The sequence below is a fragment of the Manis pentadactyla genome, chromosome 7 (genome assembly GCF_030020395.1).
Source record: "Manis pentadactyla isolate mManPen7 chromosome 7, mManPen7.hap1, whole genome shotgun sequence".
Classification (NCBI taxonomy): domain Eukaryota; kingdom Metazoa; phylum Chordata; class Mammalia; order Pholidota; family Manidae; genus Manis; species Manis pentadactyla.
Genome location: NC_080025.1, coordinates 134958851 through 134976806, shown reverse-complemented (window position 1 = coordinate 134976806; position 17956 = coordinate 134958851). Strand labels below are relative to the sequence as shown.

The following is a 17956-nucleotide window of genomic DNA, read 5'->3' as shown; positions in this document are numbered from 1 at the left end:
TCCCCTCCCCCACCCCCACAGTATTAGTGAAAACCCTTCACTTTCAATGCTTTGAAAATTTGGTAGGAGGCCTCATTTTATAGAGGACGGTGGCATCTAGTTTTGTTGAGTTACATTGCAAGGCCTTTAAACGTTACTGCTGAGAGTTTTAAAAACTTCTTGTTTTACCTTTGGGGGCATAGCCAAGAGAAAACCTGGTATTTGCCCAGATGAAAAGGAGAACTCCATGCTTTCTGGCCCCTGGCTGGGTCACAGCCGCTGACTCCTGGTCTCACCCACTAGGTGTAGAGTCTCAAGGGTTTTCTTAGCATGTTGAGCACACAGTTTACCTGGTGACTTCAAGCTCCACATCTCTTCTTTCCTAGTTGGGGCCTTATTTTAAAAAATGATTTTGGGAGCTACTACCACATGTTGGCACAGCACATGCTCTATGCAGTGTGACGCCAATGTTACTCATGATGACACTAAACTGCATTTGGTGGTTGCTTTGGTTTGTAGTGCTGGCCAGAAGAGCTGTGCAGGAGTACATCATCACATCCATCAAAGAGGTGTTGAGGATTCACTTCAACCGCGCCGTGGAGCTCCAGGTGGGTCCCTGCGGCGGGCAAGTCTGACGCGGGAGCTGGGATGGAGGCACGTTGTAATGGTAGCAGGACGTTCTTGTTCTTCTCTTCCGCCTTGATGGACACCCCCTCATCCTTTGGGTCCCCACTCAGGCATCACTTCCTCAGGGAAGGCCCTCCTGACCCCAGGCGAGGCCAGGGCTAGTCTGTCAGAGGGATGCGGTGGCAGATTGGAAGAAAGAGGCTCTAAAACCAAATTTGGGGATGACTGAACAATTTTGCTTGTCTTGATTTACATAAAACGACTTGGATTAGAATTTAAATTAGATTTTAGAGTGAGTGCGTATGCATGTTTCTGTATGTTCAGTGAGATGATAGATTTCCAAATGTTTTATAGTGGGCCCCATGCTCCTGCCGCCTCTCCCTTGATGAGCTCAGAGAGCTCACCGTGCAGGCCTGTACCATTCTGAACAGGGGCGGAGCCAAAGCCATGTGTCACTACTGAGCATGTAAGACAGGGCTCGTTTGAATTAAGATGTCCTGTAAGTGAAAGTACACACTGGATTTCAAAGACTTAGTGAAAAAAGGAATGTAAAATATCTCCCTAATAATTTTTTGCATTGACTACATGTTGAAGTCGTATTTCAGATATATTGGGTTAAGTAAATGTATTTAGAATTAATTTCACCATTTTCTTCTTATGTTTTTAAATGTGGCTATTGGACATTTTAAAATTGCTTATGTGGCTCACAGATTTTTTTGGGCGGCACTGCCCAACAGAGCATGTGCTCCTTTATATGTGGGTTAAATGCAACAAATGCCTTGAATTCTCTACACCTCACTATATAATTCATATTATTGGCTATTCTTTCTTGCTGTCTTTGCTCCAGTAATTTTGTGCTGTTTTTGAGAAGGTTGGCAGATGTGTGAAAGGGTAGGTAAAAGTAAAATTTTGATTATGTGTGTAGCACTGCCTAATTTAAAATGACTATTTTTTACTCACTACAGCTTCCTTTTAAGTTTGAATTATGGTACTCCCAAATTTGATAATTACTGTCTTCTCTATTTTTTATTTTCATAGGTTTATGATCTGTTCGCTGACTTCACTTTTCTGGTAACATCTGGCCCTTTCGTTTACACAGCAATATCAGTCATAAATGTTCTTATAAATAGTAAACTTGTACGTGACCAAACTCCTTTAATTCTGGCTGTGAAACCTTCCTACCTTGTGCCAGAGTCCAGGTTCCAAGTTCAAACAGGTGAGAAAACTGAGCATAGTTGTTATGATTTATAAATAAAATTTAATTTAATGTTTTGTTTTTAAAAAATTGGGAGGGAATTAAAAAATATGTTATTTAAGATTTCAAAAATATTTATAAATATGGAAAATCTTTGTATATAAAAGTATACAGAATAATTTAATGAACCCCCATATGCCCATTATATGGCTTTGACAGTTTTCAGCTCCTAGCTGGTCTTGTTACATCAACACCCTTATCTACAGACCTCTGTCTCACATTATTTTGATATGGCATCATGTTATCTCATTCATAATTATTTCAGCCTATGCCTCTAAAAGATGAGGACTATTAAATAAGCTACACACACATATGCATATATACATACATGTACATGTGTACACACACATATATGTCTGTCCACAATATCATTAACATACCCTCTAAAATTAATAGTAATTCCTGAGTATCATACTTAATTTCTTACTATGGACATTTTCAAACATGTAAGAGTAGAGAGGATAACAAATTTAGCCCACATATGCCATCACTAAACTTAAAAAATTACCAACATTCTCCCAGTTTTGTTTCGTCTATCCCTCAGTTTTTGAGGAAGTCAGAGTGTTTTAAAGCAATACGAGATATGTCATTTCACCTGGGTGTAAGAAATCATCTCTAATGGGTTTTTTATGTATTTGAAATGTTTCAGTCAGTTGTATCTTTTGATGCTGAGATTGTCATCCTAGCTTTTTTTCCATTTAAAATGATACAAGTCACCTTCACATTGTATTTATTCATTTGGTGCAGAGGTGGCTTCCCACATTTCCATGATGTGATACATGTAAGTGATACAGCATAGAACTCAATCCCATACTATGGATGAATTAGTTGATTAGATATTGTTTTTTTTTCCTCCTTGTTCCTTAATGCTAAAGAAGTGCCTAGTTCATGGGGCTGTCATTGCTGTCCTTTCAGTACTCCAGTTTGTGCCTCAGAGTGTGGACACTGGCTTCTGCAACTTCACCCAGCGTATCGAGAAAGGCCTTATGACAGCTCTCTCTGAAGTGAGAAAACACCACCAGGGGGCGTATAACCTCACGGTGCAGGTGAGAACAGGACTGAACCCAGAATAAGACGTTTTATCCTTAAAGGGGACGAATTTCATAGTGTTTCATTTAAGCTGAAGCTACACTTAACTCTTACTAATTCCCTCCAGTGGAAGAGGTTCAGTTCATATGGATCAGGGTCAATCTCTTTCCGTGGTATCGAGCTCACGTAGCATGAATAGGCTAAGCATGTTCAAGACTGAGGAGTAGCTGGATAACCAGGAAGCTCAGGGATGGTTAGCTGGAGAGAAATGGCCATATGCAGGAAATTAAAGAATTTCCTAAAAAGGAACAGTAAAAACCTAAATACACAATTGGGCAGAATGCTTAAATACACTAGTGTTTCATATTATGGAATGCCATGAAATAGAGTGCTTCATTCTAAAAATGGAATATACCTCTAATCAAGGAGCAGGCTTTGTTTGTATTGTATGGAAACTTGATGTTTTTATATTTCTTTGATATTTTTTCCTCTGTATTCTTTGTTCTCTCTTTTTGGAATTCTTATTAAACAGACTTTGGTGCTTCTAGATTCACCTTACATATTTCTTAATTTTTCTTATGTTTTCTATCTCTCTTTTAAATTCTGAGTTTTTTCAGGTTTTCTAAACTTTGTCCTCCAAGTCACTAATTTAGTCTTCAGCTGTATCCATTATTGTTTCTCAATCCCTCTGTTGAATTTTCTTTCAGCCATCATTATTTTTTTAATTGTTTTTTGCTCCTTTTTTGTTGCAGTCTTCCCTGGAATGGTGCAGGATTATCTTGAATGATGATGCAATATTACCTTGAAAGTCTCTGAGCATGTTCATTAGAATTTTTAAAAAGTTGCTTTCCCTCTCCTAAGTTATCTGTTTTCTCTGCAGCCATTGTTCTATGTTGATCTTGGTCCATTGCTTTTGTGCTATTAGTTTTCTGTAAATATCTGGAGATGATTGATTCGTTGTTAGGAATGAAGGAGCAGGTTTTTAATTCTGGCAGCTAGTCGAGTTTTCCCCTTCAGCCTTGGGTGGGGTCTGTGTCTGCATCAGCCTCGTCTCCTGATGGGAGAATTCACTGGAGCCCTGGGGGCTGGCCAGGACATATTGGCAGTGGGGTAGATATATCGGCTTCTCACTCTCGGGGCAGCATGTGGTCAGAGACAGGCAGACTGGGACCCCCTGCCTCCAGAGTAAGTTAAGGAGGTTGCTCCTTGGGAAAGATCACTTTTGGGTCATTTTCAGGGCTGCTTTTTCTTTCATTTTCTTTCCTCCTCTGTCCCTTGTGTGCACCACAGTTATAGCAGTCTCTACCCACTTTCCTGCTTAGCACCAAGCCCACAGTAGGTCTTTCAGCACTCTCTGGTGGGGAGCTCATTTTCCTTAGGGAGCAGTTCTTTTGGGATATTCGGGGTGAAGATGTGGCTGCTGTTAATGCCTCTGGCCTGCATGTGGCAGTTAGAAAGGGAAGAGGAGGGAGGTACTTCACTCGGCTCTTTGGCACAGACGCTTTGATTAATTACACTGCTTGCTCTCCTGCAGCCTACAGTGGCCTCAGTTTTGATCATTTATACCTTGAGCCTCTCCTGGGGTTCTGGGGGGAGGACACTCTCAGCTCTGTTGTGGACTACGCCTTGTTAGGTTATGGGTTGCAGTTCCTCAATTCCGGTTTATATCAAAATAATCCCGTCCTCTCTCCATCTTCCAGAAATTTGACAGAATCCCTGGTTTTCCTCCACTCTCAGTGCTGTTGTGAATTTATTCTCCTTTGTTCAGGCTATTGTTCTTTCGGTGGGCTCTAGGGTGGGGGGGAGGGGGGGAGGCTATAAATACATGTGCCCAGCTCATCACTTTATGTAAAAAGTGTTTTCAATAAACTGAGAATTTAAAGTATTGCAAAGGGGAACCAGACTGAGAAGCCAGTTAGTTCCTTTAAAAAAAAGTTACCTCTCTGTGTTATTAAAAAGTCAGGGAAATTGTGAGAGAGAAGTCATAGTCAGGCTTTTAGCTGAACCTGTTCATTTGTTTTAGAAGCTTATCCCACTTTCCTTCTTTCAGATCTTGAATATCACCATGGGTTCCTCAAGGGCGGCGCCTCGGCGGGGCCCTGTGAATATTGTCTTTGCCGTCAGAGGCGCCCAGGGGTTTCTGAATGGGTCTGAAGTGAGCGAGTTGCTCAGGAACCTGAGTGTGGTGGAGTTCAGTTTCTACCTGGGATTCCCGGTGCTACAGATCGCCGAGCGTGAGTACTGCTCTGGGAAGGGGGCCACGAGTAGTCAAATGATACTCAAGGAAATGTCTGGCTGAAATCTAGAGTGTAAGTCAGATAAAATTGGAGCTTCCCAGATTCAAGCCAGGGTGGGCCCCCAGAGCCCCCTGCACCCACCGGGCCTTGCTTTACTATTTCCCTTGAGAGTAAGGGGCTGTTAGATAGCACCTGTTCTGGAAAAGGGGAGGTCAGAAGGACAGAGAGCAGGTCTGTGGTCATCAGGGAGGTCGGGTGGGAGGAAAGCTAGACTGCAAGGGGGTCACAGCACACAGTTTTGGGGGCTGATATGGCTGTTCTGTGTCTTCATTGTGGTGGCGGTTGCATGACTCTATGCATTTGCCAAACCCCATGAAACAGTAGAGCAAACAGTGAGCTTTACTGCATACACACTTACAAATTAAATTAAAAAAGAGTAGTCAAGGAAAACCCACAAAACCTTTCTTCCTGGCTGGAACAATTAGATTCACTCTGCAAGTGGAGTGTGATGGACGTGCGGGAAACATTTACTTAAAAGAATATTAGATTCCAGAGTTGAAAAAGTCAGGGAAAAAAAAATCAAATTGTTTTTTACAATGTAACAGCCATATGGTCTAATGGTTTTAAATGTATTTTAGTGTATTGTTAATTAAGTTGAAAAGAATTTAACTTGTGAAATGCAAAAGAGGATGGGGTAAAATTGTTATATACAAATAGCACCTTGCAGTTAATGTGCAGTGCAAGTACGGATAAATAAGTATGCAGGACAACAGGTATACTCTGGGACTGTCCCAGGCAAGCCAGGACATAAGGTCACTTTACCCTGAGTCACTGCTGGGAAATCCTAGGGCTCTGAGGAACACATTGTGAAAACTCATTGCTCTGGAACAATGACATTTCAAGGGGAACTTGTGAAGCAGTGTCCCTTGAGCAAGTCCTCTATTTCTTTCTCTCTTGAGACTCATGTGCTGAAAAAAATATTACTGTCTCTGCCTTTACACCAATTTGGCATTTTGTTCTTCCATAGTTCATGCTAAATAGTATAGGAAAGGCAGTGTGTTGTGACTTACCGAGTATTCCCCAGGACGCTTACCTTTCTGACTGTTGCAAACATGGGTTTTATAGATTTTTCTCCTTCCCTAACCTTTCCTTTTTACAGCCTTCCAGTACCCCCAGCTCAACTTATCGCAGTTGTTGAAGTCCTCTTGGGTAAGAACAGGTATGTTTCACTTATGTAACATTTTGGGAACTGAAAGAATAAGAAGTCTGTGCGGGTGGATTGAGAAGGTCCTTTCCTGTTTCTGAGTCCCTGAATTCAGTACCTTAAGTTCTTGGCAAAGAATGAAAGAGAAAAGGATTGAAATTTGGCTGTGGGAATGTGTCCCACTGAGTTATGGCACAAAAAAACATTGGCTTTCTTTAAAATTCATACAGCAAGTCCAGGGCAAAGTCTAACAGGAATTGACAATCTTCTGACCCAGAACTGGCCAGTGTTCCAAAGCAAGGATTTCTTTTTTTTTCTGAAAGTCTTACTTGTCTGGTTGTATGAGGATGAACCAGGTAGCTGTAGGAGCAAATAAGAAGCTTTTTTCCAAGTCTTGTGGTCTTGGTTCAGATATTTACAGCTATGGCATTGCAGGTGAGGGCATTCTACACAAAAGCTTGAGAGAGTTACCATGTGCCTAGCATGTGAGCAATGCAGGGGGTAGTGGGTTATGGGAAGATGCATGTAGAGTGATGAAGGTCCCCATTTATGGGTTCCCTGCAAGTTCTTGCTTCACATGTCCCATGTCAAGATCCCACCTCTCTGCATGGTATAGTGGTCCCATTTCCTAAATAATTTTCATAGCAGTTAAGTGACTTGCCCATGGTCCTATCTCAGGATTTAAACCAGTTCTGGCTGAAAAGAACACGCTTTTTTCTCCTGTACTGTGCTGCCAAGCTGATTATCTGTTTAGGTAATCTTGTTTACAGCAGATGTCTAAAGGTAGGCACTCTTATCTTGAGTCAGTGTAAGAGTCCAAGTCTTGAGTCAAGATAAGGAAGGAACTCAAACCATTTCCAGAAGTTTTGAAATAAGTGCAGACAAAATGTTTGGTCCTGTGTAGGAGCTCTTAGCTCCAAAGCTCCTGCACTGCTGAGTTCCTGAAGCTTGTGGCCAACTGTCCATGTAACAGAGCTGAGACCCAGAAGCAGTACATCCTGAACTCTCATCCCATTCACATCCAGTTTCCCTCCTTTTAATGTCTCCTGTATGGGATTGACACTTTTTAGTGATCCTATGTTAATCTCTCTTATACATGTACCATTTTTTTCCTCCACTGCTAACTTGTTTTGGGGCCTGCATGTATTTTATTTTATAAATGTAGTTCTCCTGGGAGTCATTGAGAAGCAGCTCCAAAATGAAGTGTTTCAGACTGAGATGGAACGCAAACTGGCCCAGCTGCTCAGTGAGGTGTCTACCAGAAGGCGGGTGTGGAGAAGGGCCACCATCACTGCGGGGAACAGCGTGGTGCAGGTACTTTTAGAAGGCCAGAGGTGGAGAGAAGGAGAGACAGAGTGCCATCTAAAAACATGCTGTATTTTAATGCAAATGGAAAATGCCATGATAAGATTGTAAGTTAGACTGATTGCTCTATACTAGGTAGTAACTGAATGTGGTAGCATTTCAGTTCAACTAGAGTCCAGAAAAATATTTACTGAGCCATGAGTAAGTGGTCAGTACCAACCATAGACCTATGGGAAAAACAGTGAAAGAATTATGTCACTGGGTGCCATGCCATGGGATGACCTTATTTTTCAAAGAGTAGATTTTTGATTTGCAAGTAGGTAGTCAATTTTATGCAGTGATAAGTTATTATCAATACCATCATAGCAATAAATCCTTTAGCTGGAGGAAACCTTAAGAGATCAGAAACAGGGAGATTTTCTGCTCTATTCTAGCACTTCATCTTCCCTGCCTCCTATGAATCACAAGTGTTTCATATTACGCAGTTGTCTTCACTTTTTTTTTGCTGATTTAAAACCGGTATTTAAGATTGTATGTTTTAGGTATACAACAAAATAATTCAATATTTGTGTACACTCTGAAGTGAACATAATTCAATATTTGTGTACACTCTGAAGTGATCACTACATAAGTCAAGTTACCATCATCACCATATGATTCACTTTGTAAACTGCAAGAAAGGTTAAAAGTGACAGATTCACTTGTATTGAAAAGTCATCCTTTTGAAAATGCACATATAGAAGTTGGCAGTTGGGGATGTAATTTATTCCCATCTCAATGTGAATTATGTTATTTTGGATTTTGTTTTCTTTACCAATTGCTGACTTGTAGAGCTAGGAAATGAGATGTTTAGATCAGTGGCATTTCAGAGATAGGAAACCGGGCTGAAACCCTGAAGCTCAGGGGCAGGGAGCTTGGTGGATTGGAAGCATTAGAGAGAAAGACGTAAAACTGCCGTTAGGTGGAGGGAGCACACCAGTTTGCTGGGAGCGCAGGCATCAGTGTACTGCAATGCTTTTACCAAGCATTCCCTGTAAGTATTGCTCTTTATTTCCCCTCAGGAAGGTGATTATTCCTTTGCCAGATGCAAAATATAGAGAAATTAAGAAACTAATAAAAAATTTAGAGTAATACTAAACAAATAAGTGTAAAACAATAAAACATTAAAACAAATTATAAAAGCTTTGCCTTATTCAGCACTGCTGGCTTCATAGAACTCAAGGTTTAGGTAGAGGTTAATTTATGTACATAAAACAGTTATAGAGCACCATAAAAGTACATAATGAGGTGCTTGTTTAGTTGTGCAAGTTCCCTAAGGTAGGAATATGGGATATGTGAAAGTTAACTTGGCCATTCCTGGCTAATAGTGCTATCTGACTGTGCCCTACATCTCTATCCCTTTAGAGTGACCAAGCAGAAAGATATAGATGAGAATTGATGTAGAATGGTATAGGATTCTTCATGAAAACATAATTTATAAAAATGAAAGTACTCCTAGGTGCGGCAATCAGACAAGGTAGAGATAAAAGGCATTAAATTGGTAAGGAAGAAGCAAAACTATCATTATGTGCAGATGACATGAGACTGTATATATGTAAAACCTTAAAGATGCCACCAAAAAACCATTAGAACTAATAACTGGATTTAACAAAGTTGCAGGATACAAAATTAATACACAGAGATCTGTTGCATTCCAATCTACTAACAAAGAACTAGCAGAAGGAGAAATCAGGAAAGCAATTCTATTTACAATTGCATCAAAAAAAACAAAACACCCAGGAATAAACTTGACCAAGGAGGTGAAAGAACTGTCCTCTGAAAACTATAAGACACTCATGAGAGAAATTAAAGAAGATACAAATAAATGGAAATCTAACCCATGCTCATGGATAGGAAGAACTAATATTGTCAAAATGGCTGGCTTGCTCAAAGTGATTTAAAGATTCAGTGCAATCCCTATCAAAATACCAATGGCATTTTTCAATGAACTAGAGAAAATAATCCTAAAATTCATATAGGACCATAAAAGAACCTGAAAAGCCAAAGCAATACTGAAAGAAGAACAAAGCTGGAGGTATTATGCTTCCTGACTTCAAGTAAACACACAAAGCTACAGTAATTAAAACAGTTTTGCACTGTCACAAGAACAGACCCATAGATGAATGGCACAGAATAGAGAGCCTAGATATAAACCCATGCATATATGGTCAATTAATGTAGGACAAAGGAGCCATGAATATACAATGGTGAAAAGACAGCCTCTTCAATAACTGGTGTTGGGAAAACTGGACAGCTACATGCAAGAGAATGAAACTAGATTACTGCCTAACTCCATAAATAAAAGTAAACTTGAAATGGATCAAAGACTAAAATGTAAGACATGAAACCATAAAACTCTTAGAAGAAAACAGGCAAAAGTCTCTTGAACATAAACATGAACAATTTTTTCCTGGATGTATCTCCTCGGATAAGGGAAATAAAATAAGCAAACAAGTGGGACTACATCAAACTAAAAATGTTCTGTACAGCAAAGGACACCACCGGCAGAATAAAAGGCAACATACAGTATGGGAGAATGTATTCATAAACAGTTCATCTGATAAAGGGTTAACATCAGAATATATAGAGAACTCATATGCCTCAACACCAAAAAAACAAATAACCTGATTAAAAAATGGGCAAAGGACCTGAACAGACATTTCTCCAAAGAAGAAATACAGATGGCCAACAGGCATGTGAAAAGATGTGCAACATCACTGATCATCAGAGAGATTCAAATCAGAACCACAGTGAGGTATCACCTAACACCAGTCAGAATGGCCACTATCTAATAGACAGCAAGTAACAAGTATTGGTGAGGATGGGAGAAAAGGGAACCCTCCTACACTGTTGGTGGGAATGTCAGTTGGTGCAGCCACTGTGGAAAGCAGTAGGAGGTTCCTCATAAAACTAAAAATAGAAATGACATATGACCCAGCAATTCCACTTCTAGGAATTTATCCGAAGAAAACAAAACCCAGGATTTGAAAAGATGTACGAACCCCTGTGTTTATTGTGGCATTATATACAATAGCCAAGATTTGGAAGCAACCTAAGTGTTCATTAATAGATAAATGGATAAAGAAGGGGTGGTATATATACACAATGGAATATTATTCCGTCATAAAAAAAATCCTGCCATTTGCAACAACATGGATGGACCTAGAGGGTATTATACTAAATGAATGTGCTAGGCAGAAAAAGACAAATACACTATATAATTTAACTTGTAGAGTCTAAAAACAAAACAAAACAGAATGAACTAAATAGCAGTAGACTCAGAGAGCCTGAGAAGTGACTAGTGGTTACTGTGAGGGAGGGGTTGGGGTGGGTGAGAAGGGTGAGGGGGATAAGGGGGCACAGAAATTCTCAATCATAATATAGGTTGGTCACAGGGATGGTAGCACAGCATGGAGAGTATAGCCAACTATTCTGTAACATCTATGCAGTTATCTATGCAGTTACTGGGGTGAGGATTTAATAATGTGTGTAACTGTTGAATTACTGTGTTGTATTCTTGAAACCAATATAACATTGTATATCAACTGTAGTTCAATAAAAAATACCTATAATAATGTAAAAAAATATGAAAGTACTAAAACAACCTAAATGTGAAGCAATTGAAGAATAGGTAAATAAATTATACTGAATCTTTATATGTTGGTATGTTGTGTGACCACTACTTTTTTAAAATTAGTGGGCAACATAGAAAAATGCTCAGGTTAAGACTACAAAAGAATGTGTGCAATGTCATCAAAATATTAATATAAAACTCATGAAAAAATAACAGAAATAGGCCAAAATGTTTATAATTTTCTTTGGTTGAATTTCAAGGGATTTTTCATTTTTATTCTTTATACTTTTTTGTGTGTTCTTCAAAATTTCTCCAATGAGCATATAATTAATATAGTGAACACATGATTTAGTCAGAAAAGAATTTTAAAAATGCAGTTGAAAATATTTCCTGAAATGATGACTCCATCATACCATGGTTGTGTGGATTCCAGATATAAATTTGATAAGCAGTCATCTAGAAAGGATACTGGAATTAGATTTTACTAACTTAACTTTCAGATTGGACAAGCTTGTAGAGAATTTTTATCCTAGCTGGGATCACCAGATATCACTAAAATTTATCACAATGTTTTAATGGAATAAATAGGCACATAGGTAGAGGGACAGGTGGATATAATCTACCTGCTTTTTCAGAGCCTTGTGATAGTATTCCATTCTAACTGCTAATAAAGATTAATCACTACAGCACAGGTTGGCAGGGGGAAAAGTAGGTGGTTTGGGAATAGAATTGGTCAGGGAACTGTCCTAGAAATAGCAAATACGGGGCCAGATTGATGATCCCTTCTCATGGGGAGGAATAAAGAACAGATTCTCCAGGGTTGAGAGTTTGGATCTGTGTTGTTAAGGGTCTTTATACATAATCTATAAGAAGGTGTTCACAGTGACATCATGAAATTGTTGACTTGCCAGAGGCTTCCAGTGGTGAGGAAGGAGTCCAGAGGCCATGTCCAGAGCACATTGTAGTGTTACAATTTTGTCCACATGGCTAGAAAGATAGCAGCTGCATTTTGCCAGAGGCAAATATAGAGACCAAAAAGTCAAATTGCATGTATAAAGTAGGGGCCTCAGAGTCATTGTTGATCATTTTCTCAAAACATCAGTCCAGCATTTTGCTGGTGTCTAAAGGGGCAATGAAATTGTTGCATGTTAGGAGAAATAGCAACAAAACAGAAAGCTACAAAAATTTATGCAAAACTGTGGTATATCAAGTGTACTAGATTCTGAAGTACTAATATAAAAAGGTTACCCTTAACACTAGAGAGATATCATATCAAAGTACTGTTTGACCTAGCAGATTATGAAATAGGAGATTTTTTCCCAGCTTGATTGAGGTATAATTGACATACAATATTGTGTAAGTTTGAAGTGTACAGTGTGATGATTTGATATATGCATATATTATGAAATAATTGCCACAGCTAGGGTAGTTAACACATCCATCAGTCACAGAGTTACCTTTGTGTGTGTGTGTTTGTGTATTAAATCATATTTTTTAATCCATTTATCTGTAGGTGGACACTTCAGTTGCTTCCATGTCTTGGCTATTATAAATAATGCTGCAGTGAGCATGGGGGTGCAGATATCTCTTCATGGTAGTGATTTCATTTCCTTTGGATATACATCCAGAAGTGGGATTGCTCAATCATATGGTAGTTCCATTTTTAATTTTTCAAGGAACTTCCATACTTTTTTCCAGTGGCTTTAAATTTACATTCCCACCAACAGTGTACAGACATTCCCTTTTCTCCACATCTCTTGTCTTTTTGATAATAGTTATTCTAACATGGTATGAAGTGAAATCTCATTGTGACTTTGATTGGCATTTCCTTGATGATTAGTGATGTTGAGCACTTTTTCCTGTATCTGTTGGCCATTTGTGTATCTTCTTTGGAAAAATGTCTATTCAGACCTTAGGCCCATTTTTAAATCAGATGGTTTGTGTTTTTGCTATTGAGTTGTATGAATCCCTTATATATTTTGGATATTAGTCCTTTATCAGATATATGATTTGCAAATATTTCCTCCCATTCTGTAGACTGCTTTTCATTTTTTTGATTGTTTCTTTTGTTGTGCAGAAGCTTTTCGATTTGATTGTAGTCCCATTTATTTGTTATTATTTTTACTTTGTTGCTTGTATTTTGGGTGTCACATCCAAAAAGTCATTGCCAAGACCAATGTCAGAGAGCTTTTTCCTTAATGTTTTCTTCTAGGAGTTTTCTGGTTTTGGTCTTAAATTTAAGTCTTTCCATTTGGAGTTACTTTTTTTTGTGTGGTGAAAGATAGGCATCCAGTTTCTTTCTTCTGGATATGAATTTCCCATTTTCCCAACACCATTTATTGAAGACCCTATCTTTTCCCCTTGGGTATTCTTGGCTCCTTTGTCACTGGGGTCTTTTGTAGTTTATATCAATATTAGGATTGTTTTATCTATTTCTGTAAAAAAATACCATTGGAATTTTGATAGGGATTGCATCAAATCTATAGATGGCTTTGGGGATAATATGAACATACTAACAATATTAATTCTGCTGATCCATGAATATGGGATATCTTTCCATTTATTTCTTTTCTTCAGTTTCTTTCATCAGTGTCTTAGAGTTATCAGTGTACAGGTCTTTTACCTCCTTGGTTAAATTGATTCCTAAGTATTATTTTTGATGCTATTGTGAATGGACAGTTTTCTTTATTTTTCAGTTACTTCATTGTTAGTGTATAGAAACACAACTGATTTCTGTATGTTGATTTTGTATCCTGCAACTTTTCTGAATTCATTTATTCTCGCAGTTTTTTGGTAGAATCTTCAATGTTTTCTCTGTGTAAGATCGTGTCATCTATAAATAGAGACCATTTTACTTCTTCCTTTCTGACTTAGATGCCCTTTATTTCTCTTTCCTTGCTGCAGCTAGGACTTCCAGTACTATGTTGAATAGGAGCGGTGAGACTGGGCACCCTTGTCTCATTCCTGATCTTAGAGGAAAAGCTTTCATCCTTTCACCATTAAGTATGATGTTTTAGCTGTGGGTTTGTCATATAATGCCCTTTAGTATGTTATGTTCCTTCTGTATTCAGTTTGTTCAGTTTTTATCAGGATGGATGTTGAATTTTGTAAAATGCTTTTTCTGCATATTTTGAAATGTTCATAAAATTTGTATCTTAAACTAGTAATGTGACATACCACATTTATTGATTTGCATATATTGAACCATCCTTGCATCCTACAGATGAATCGCACTTGATCATGGTGCATTATCTTTTTAATGTGCTGTTGAATTTGGTTTGCTAGTATCTTGTTGATAATTTTTGCATCTATATTCATCAGAGATATTGGTGAGTAGTTTTCTTGGAGCGTCCTTACCTGGCTTTGGTATTAGGGTGATGCTGGTCTCATAAAATGAGTTTGGGAGTGTTCCCTCCTCTTCAATTTTTTGGGAAAATTTTGAGGATTGATGTTAATTATTTAAATGTTTGGTAGAATTCATCAGTGAAATCATCTGGTTCTGTGATTTTTCTTTACTAGGAGGTTTTTGATTACTGATTCAATCTCCTTGTTATTGGTTTGTTCAGAATTTCTATTTTTCTTCATGATTCAGTCTTGGGTAGGTTGTATGTTTCTAGGATTTTATCCATTTCTTCTAGGTTGTCCAATTTGTATATAATTGTTTATAGTGATCTCTTAAGAGGCTTTGTATTTCTCTGGTATCTGTTGTAATGTCTCCTCTTTAACTTAAAATTTTTATCTGAGCCCTGTCTTTTTCTTGGTTAGCCTAGTTAAACATTTGTCAATTTTCAAAGAGTCAAATCTTACTTTTGTTAATTTCTTCTATTATTTTCCTATTCTCTATTCCATTTATTCTGCTTTAATCTTTATTGTTTCCTCCCTTTTGCTAACTTTGGGCTTAGTTTGTTCTTTTTATAGTTCCTTGAGGTGTCAAGTTAGGCTATTTATTTTAGGTCTTTTTTCTTGATATATGTAGACATTTATAGCAATAAACTTTCCTGTTAAAACTGCTTTTGCTGCATCCTGTAAGTTTTGCTATTTGTGTTTTTTTGTTTTCATTTGTCTTAAGATACATTTTTTCCCCTTTTGATTTCTTTTTTGGTCCATTAGTTATTCAGGATTGTGTTGTTTAATTTCCCTGTATTTGTGAATTTCCCAGCTTTCCTGCTATTATTTTATTTTTGTACTATTGTGGTCAGAAAAGTTACTTGGTATAATTTCTGTCTTGAATTTGTTGAAACTTGTTTTGTGGCTAAACTATGGTGTATCCTAGAAAATGTTCCAAGTGTGCTTGAGAAGGTTGGGTATTCTGCTGCTATTGGATGGAGTGTTCTATATATGTTTGTTAGGTCCATTTGGTTTACATTTTTATTTAAATCTGCTGTTTCCTTTATTGATTCATTGTCTGGATGATCTACCAGTTGTTGAGAGTAGGGATTAGAGTATTAAAATTTTATGAAATTTATTATCCTAAGAGCTGTGCTTCTCAATTGGGGGTGATTTTGCCCTCCCCTCACCCCTGTCCCCCATGTACATTGGCACTGTTTGGAGACATATTTGGTCATCACACTGGTGAGAGAGGGTATGGCTGGTGCTATTGGCATCTAGTGAGTAGAGGGCAGGAATGCTATTAAATATCCTACAATACTTGGAAAGCCCCAACATCAAAGAACTATCTGGACCAAAACAGCCATAGTACCAAGGCCGAGAAACCCTGTCCTAGGAAATGAGGGAGAAAATGCTAGTAGATTCAGGAAGGGCTTGGATAGACTCATAAACAGTTTCAGACAACCAGCAATGTACCTATCCTTTATGGTTGATGTTGGGAGGGCAACAGAACCTTCCCATGACATGTTGGAGCTTGTAGCGATTCCTGACTACCTTGACTTGGCAACCCTGTGTTCTATGCATCTGACTTGCCCCTTTGTCTCAGAGAAGACTTTGAGCAAGATGAAGAAGCACATTTGTAATTCTGCACAGAGAGAATTTCATTTTAGTTGTTTCTCTTCCCATCAAGGGGGCATTGTGGGGATTCTGGGATCTGGAATGGTGTAATGAGCTTTTTATGAGGACTGGAATAAATCCTGAATAACACAAACAAGATTGAGTGCACTGAGAAAGGGCATCTGGAAACATGAGCTTCTAAAATGCTGATGGTTTCTTTAATCTTTCAGATGGTCAATGTGTCCAGGCTAGAGGGAGATGATGATCCCGTGCAGCTCGTCTACTTTGTGGAGGATCAAGATGGAGAAAGACTTAGTGCAGTCAAGTCTTCAGATCTGATTAACAAGATCGATATCCAGAGAGCAGCCATTATCTTGGGTTACCGAATTCAAGGTGCTGTTGCTCAACGTAAGTACATAAAGTTTGGACCCAAAGTTAGTCATCTGTGCTGGGCTGGGGTCAAAAGCCAGTTTCTTTCGGACAATGAGCTCTGAATTTAAAGTATTCTTATGTGTGTATAGATTTATGTCTTAAGCCCTTATTATCAAGTGACACTTACATAAATGCCAGTTGGTGAAATTCATTTGCCAAGACCTTCTTTATTTCAATTGCTTGTAGTTGTAGGCTTCACTGCCATTTTTCCTACCTAGCATTTTGTGTTTGTGGTGTTATAGTGAGTTCTAGTAGTTTAAGTTAACTGTAATATTTCCCCCGACTACTGCATTATTTTTCTTTTTGAAAATTTTGTCTTAGGTAAAATAACATGTTTTGTCTGTATTTATTCCAAAACCTTTTATGTCATATTTTGAATGTTGGTGGGGACAGTGAGTCACACAGGAAGCTAGGAGGTGCCCTCTGCATTTATTGGTTTCCTTCTGAGTCTTTTAACACAAAGAAGTCCTTGATCCTTACCCTTTTCATTCCTGTTTCTCTCCCACCCTATCCTCACCCCACTCCACAATTTAGAAAGAGGTATTCTGATACTTATGTATTGTTGTTGGAATATACTGGCTCCTGCCCTCCTGGCAATGGCTGTTCTTAGTGCTGTTTTTTTCCATCTTGACAGGTTTTGGGTACTTAAAATTAGGAAAAAGGAGAGGCATAGAAGAGTTATTTCTCTAAATGTTCCTTTATGAATCAGATTGCTATTTTAATGTGGACGTTTTTCCTTTATGAATCTAAGATCTGGGTGATGCTTGCTTCCCACAGCAAGGGGATAAGTAAATGTTTAGAAAGAATTCAGCATCAGAGAATATTGAAAATTCTTTATAGAGAAGACATAGGAGACAAAGGTAGTTTTAAGAAATAACAGCTTTGCAATTACCCTTGGAAATGAAAGATTCTTTGTGAAATCTCTACATGTCCTTGGAAACTAACCGGGGTGAGAGCTGATGGGCTCACACTGTCCACTGGGTAGCCCATGATGGGAGTATTTAAGCCAATGACTGTTGGTGGTTTGTGTTTGTGTATTTGAGATATGATTGCTTATTAGTGTGTTCTGTTTCATAGCAGGAGGAAAAGAGTAACAAAGCACTTACTTATATTTCTTTATACATGACATTTCTGATTGTAGGGACAGTGTCCCCTTCCCCCTTTAAAAAAGATTAATTGCAATAGGGTGTGAGCACCTTTCAAGCCTACTTCCATCTGCTCTTTGCACCTCTCTTGCCCCAGTTTCATTCTAAAAGCCACAGGGACTTTAGACATTTAAACAATCCTGGGACTGGAAGCCTCGGCCAATATACTAGGTTCAGCCCCAGGGC

At 38.4% G+C, this 17956-nt stretch overlaps 1 protein-coding gene across 1 annotated transcript in view; it reads left to right on the top strand.

Moving 5' to 3' along the window:
- KIAA1549 (KIAA1549 ortholog) overlaps positions 1–17956 on the top strand; it is a 125241-nt gene that overhangs the window by 58943 nt on the left and 48342 nt on the right. Inside the window, exons 3-9 of the mRNA XM_057504802.1 lie at positions 499–587; positions 1645–1822; positions 2777–2907; positions 4941–5124; positions 6287–6346; positions 7497–7645; positions 16424–16601. Of these exons, the coding sequence (XP_057360785.1) occupies positions 499–587; positions 1645–1822; positions 2777–2907; positions 4941–5124; positions 6287–6346; positions 7497–7645; positions 16424–16601 (969 nt within the window). The remainder of the gene's footprint in view (positions 1–498; positions 588–1644; positions 1823–2776; positions 2908–4940; positions 5125–6286; positions 6347–7496; positions 7646–16423; positions 16602–17956) is intronic.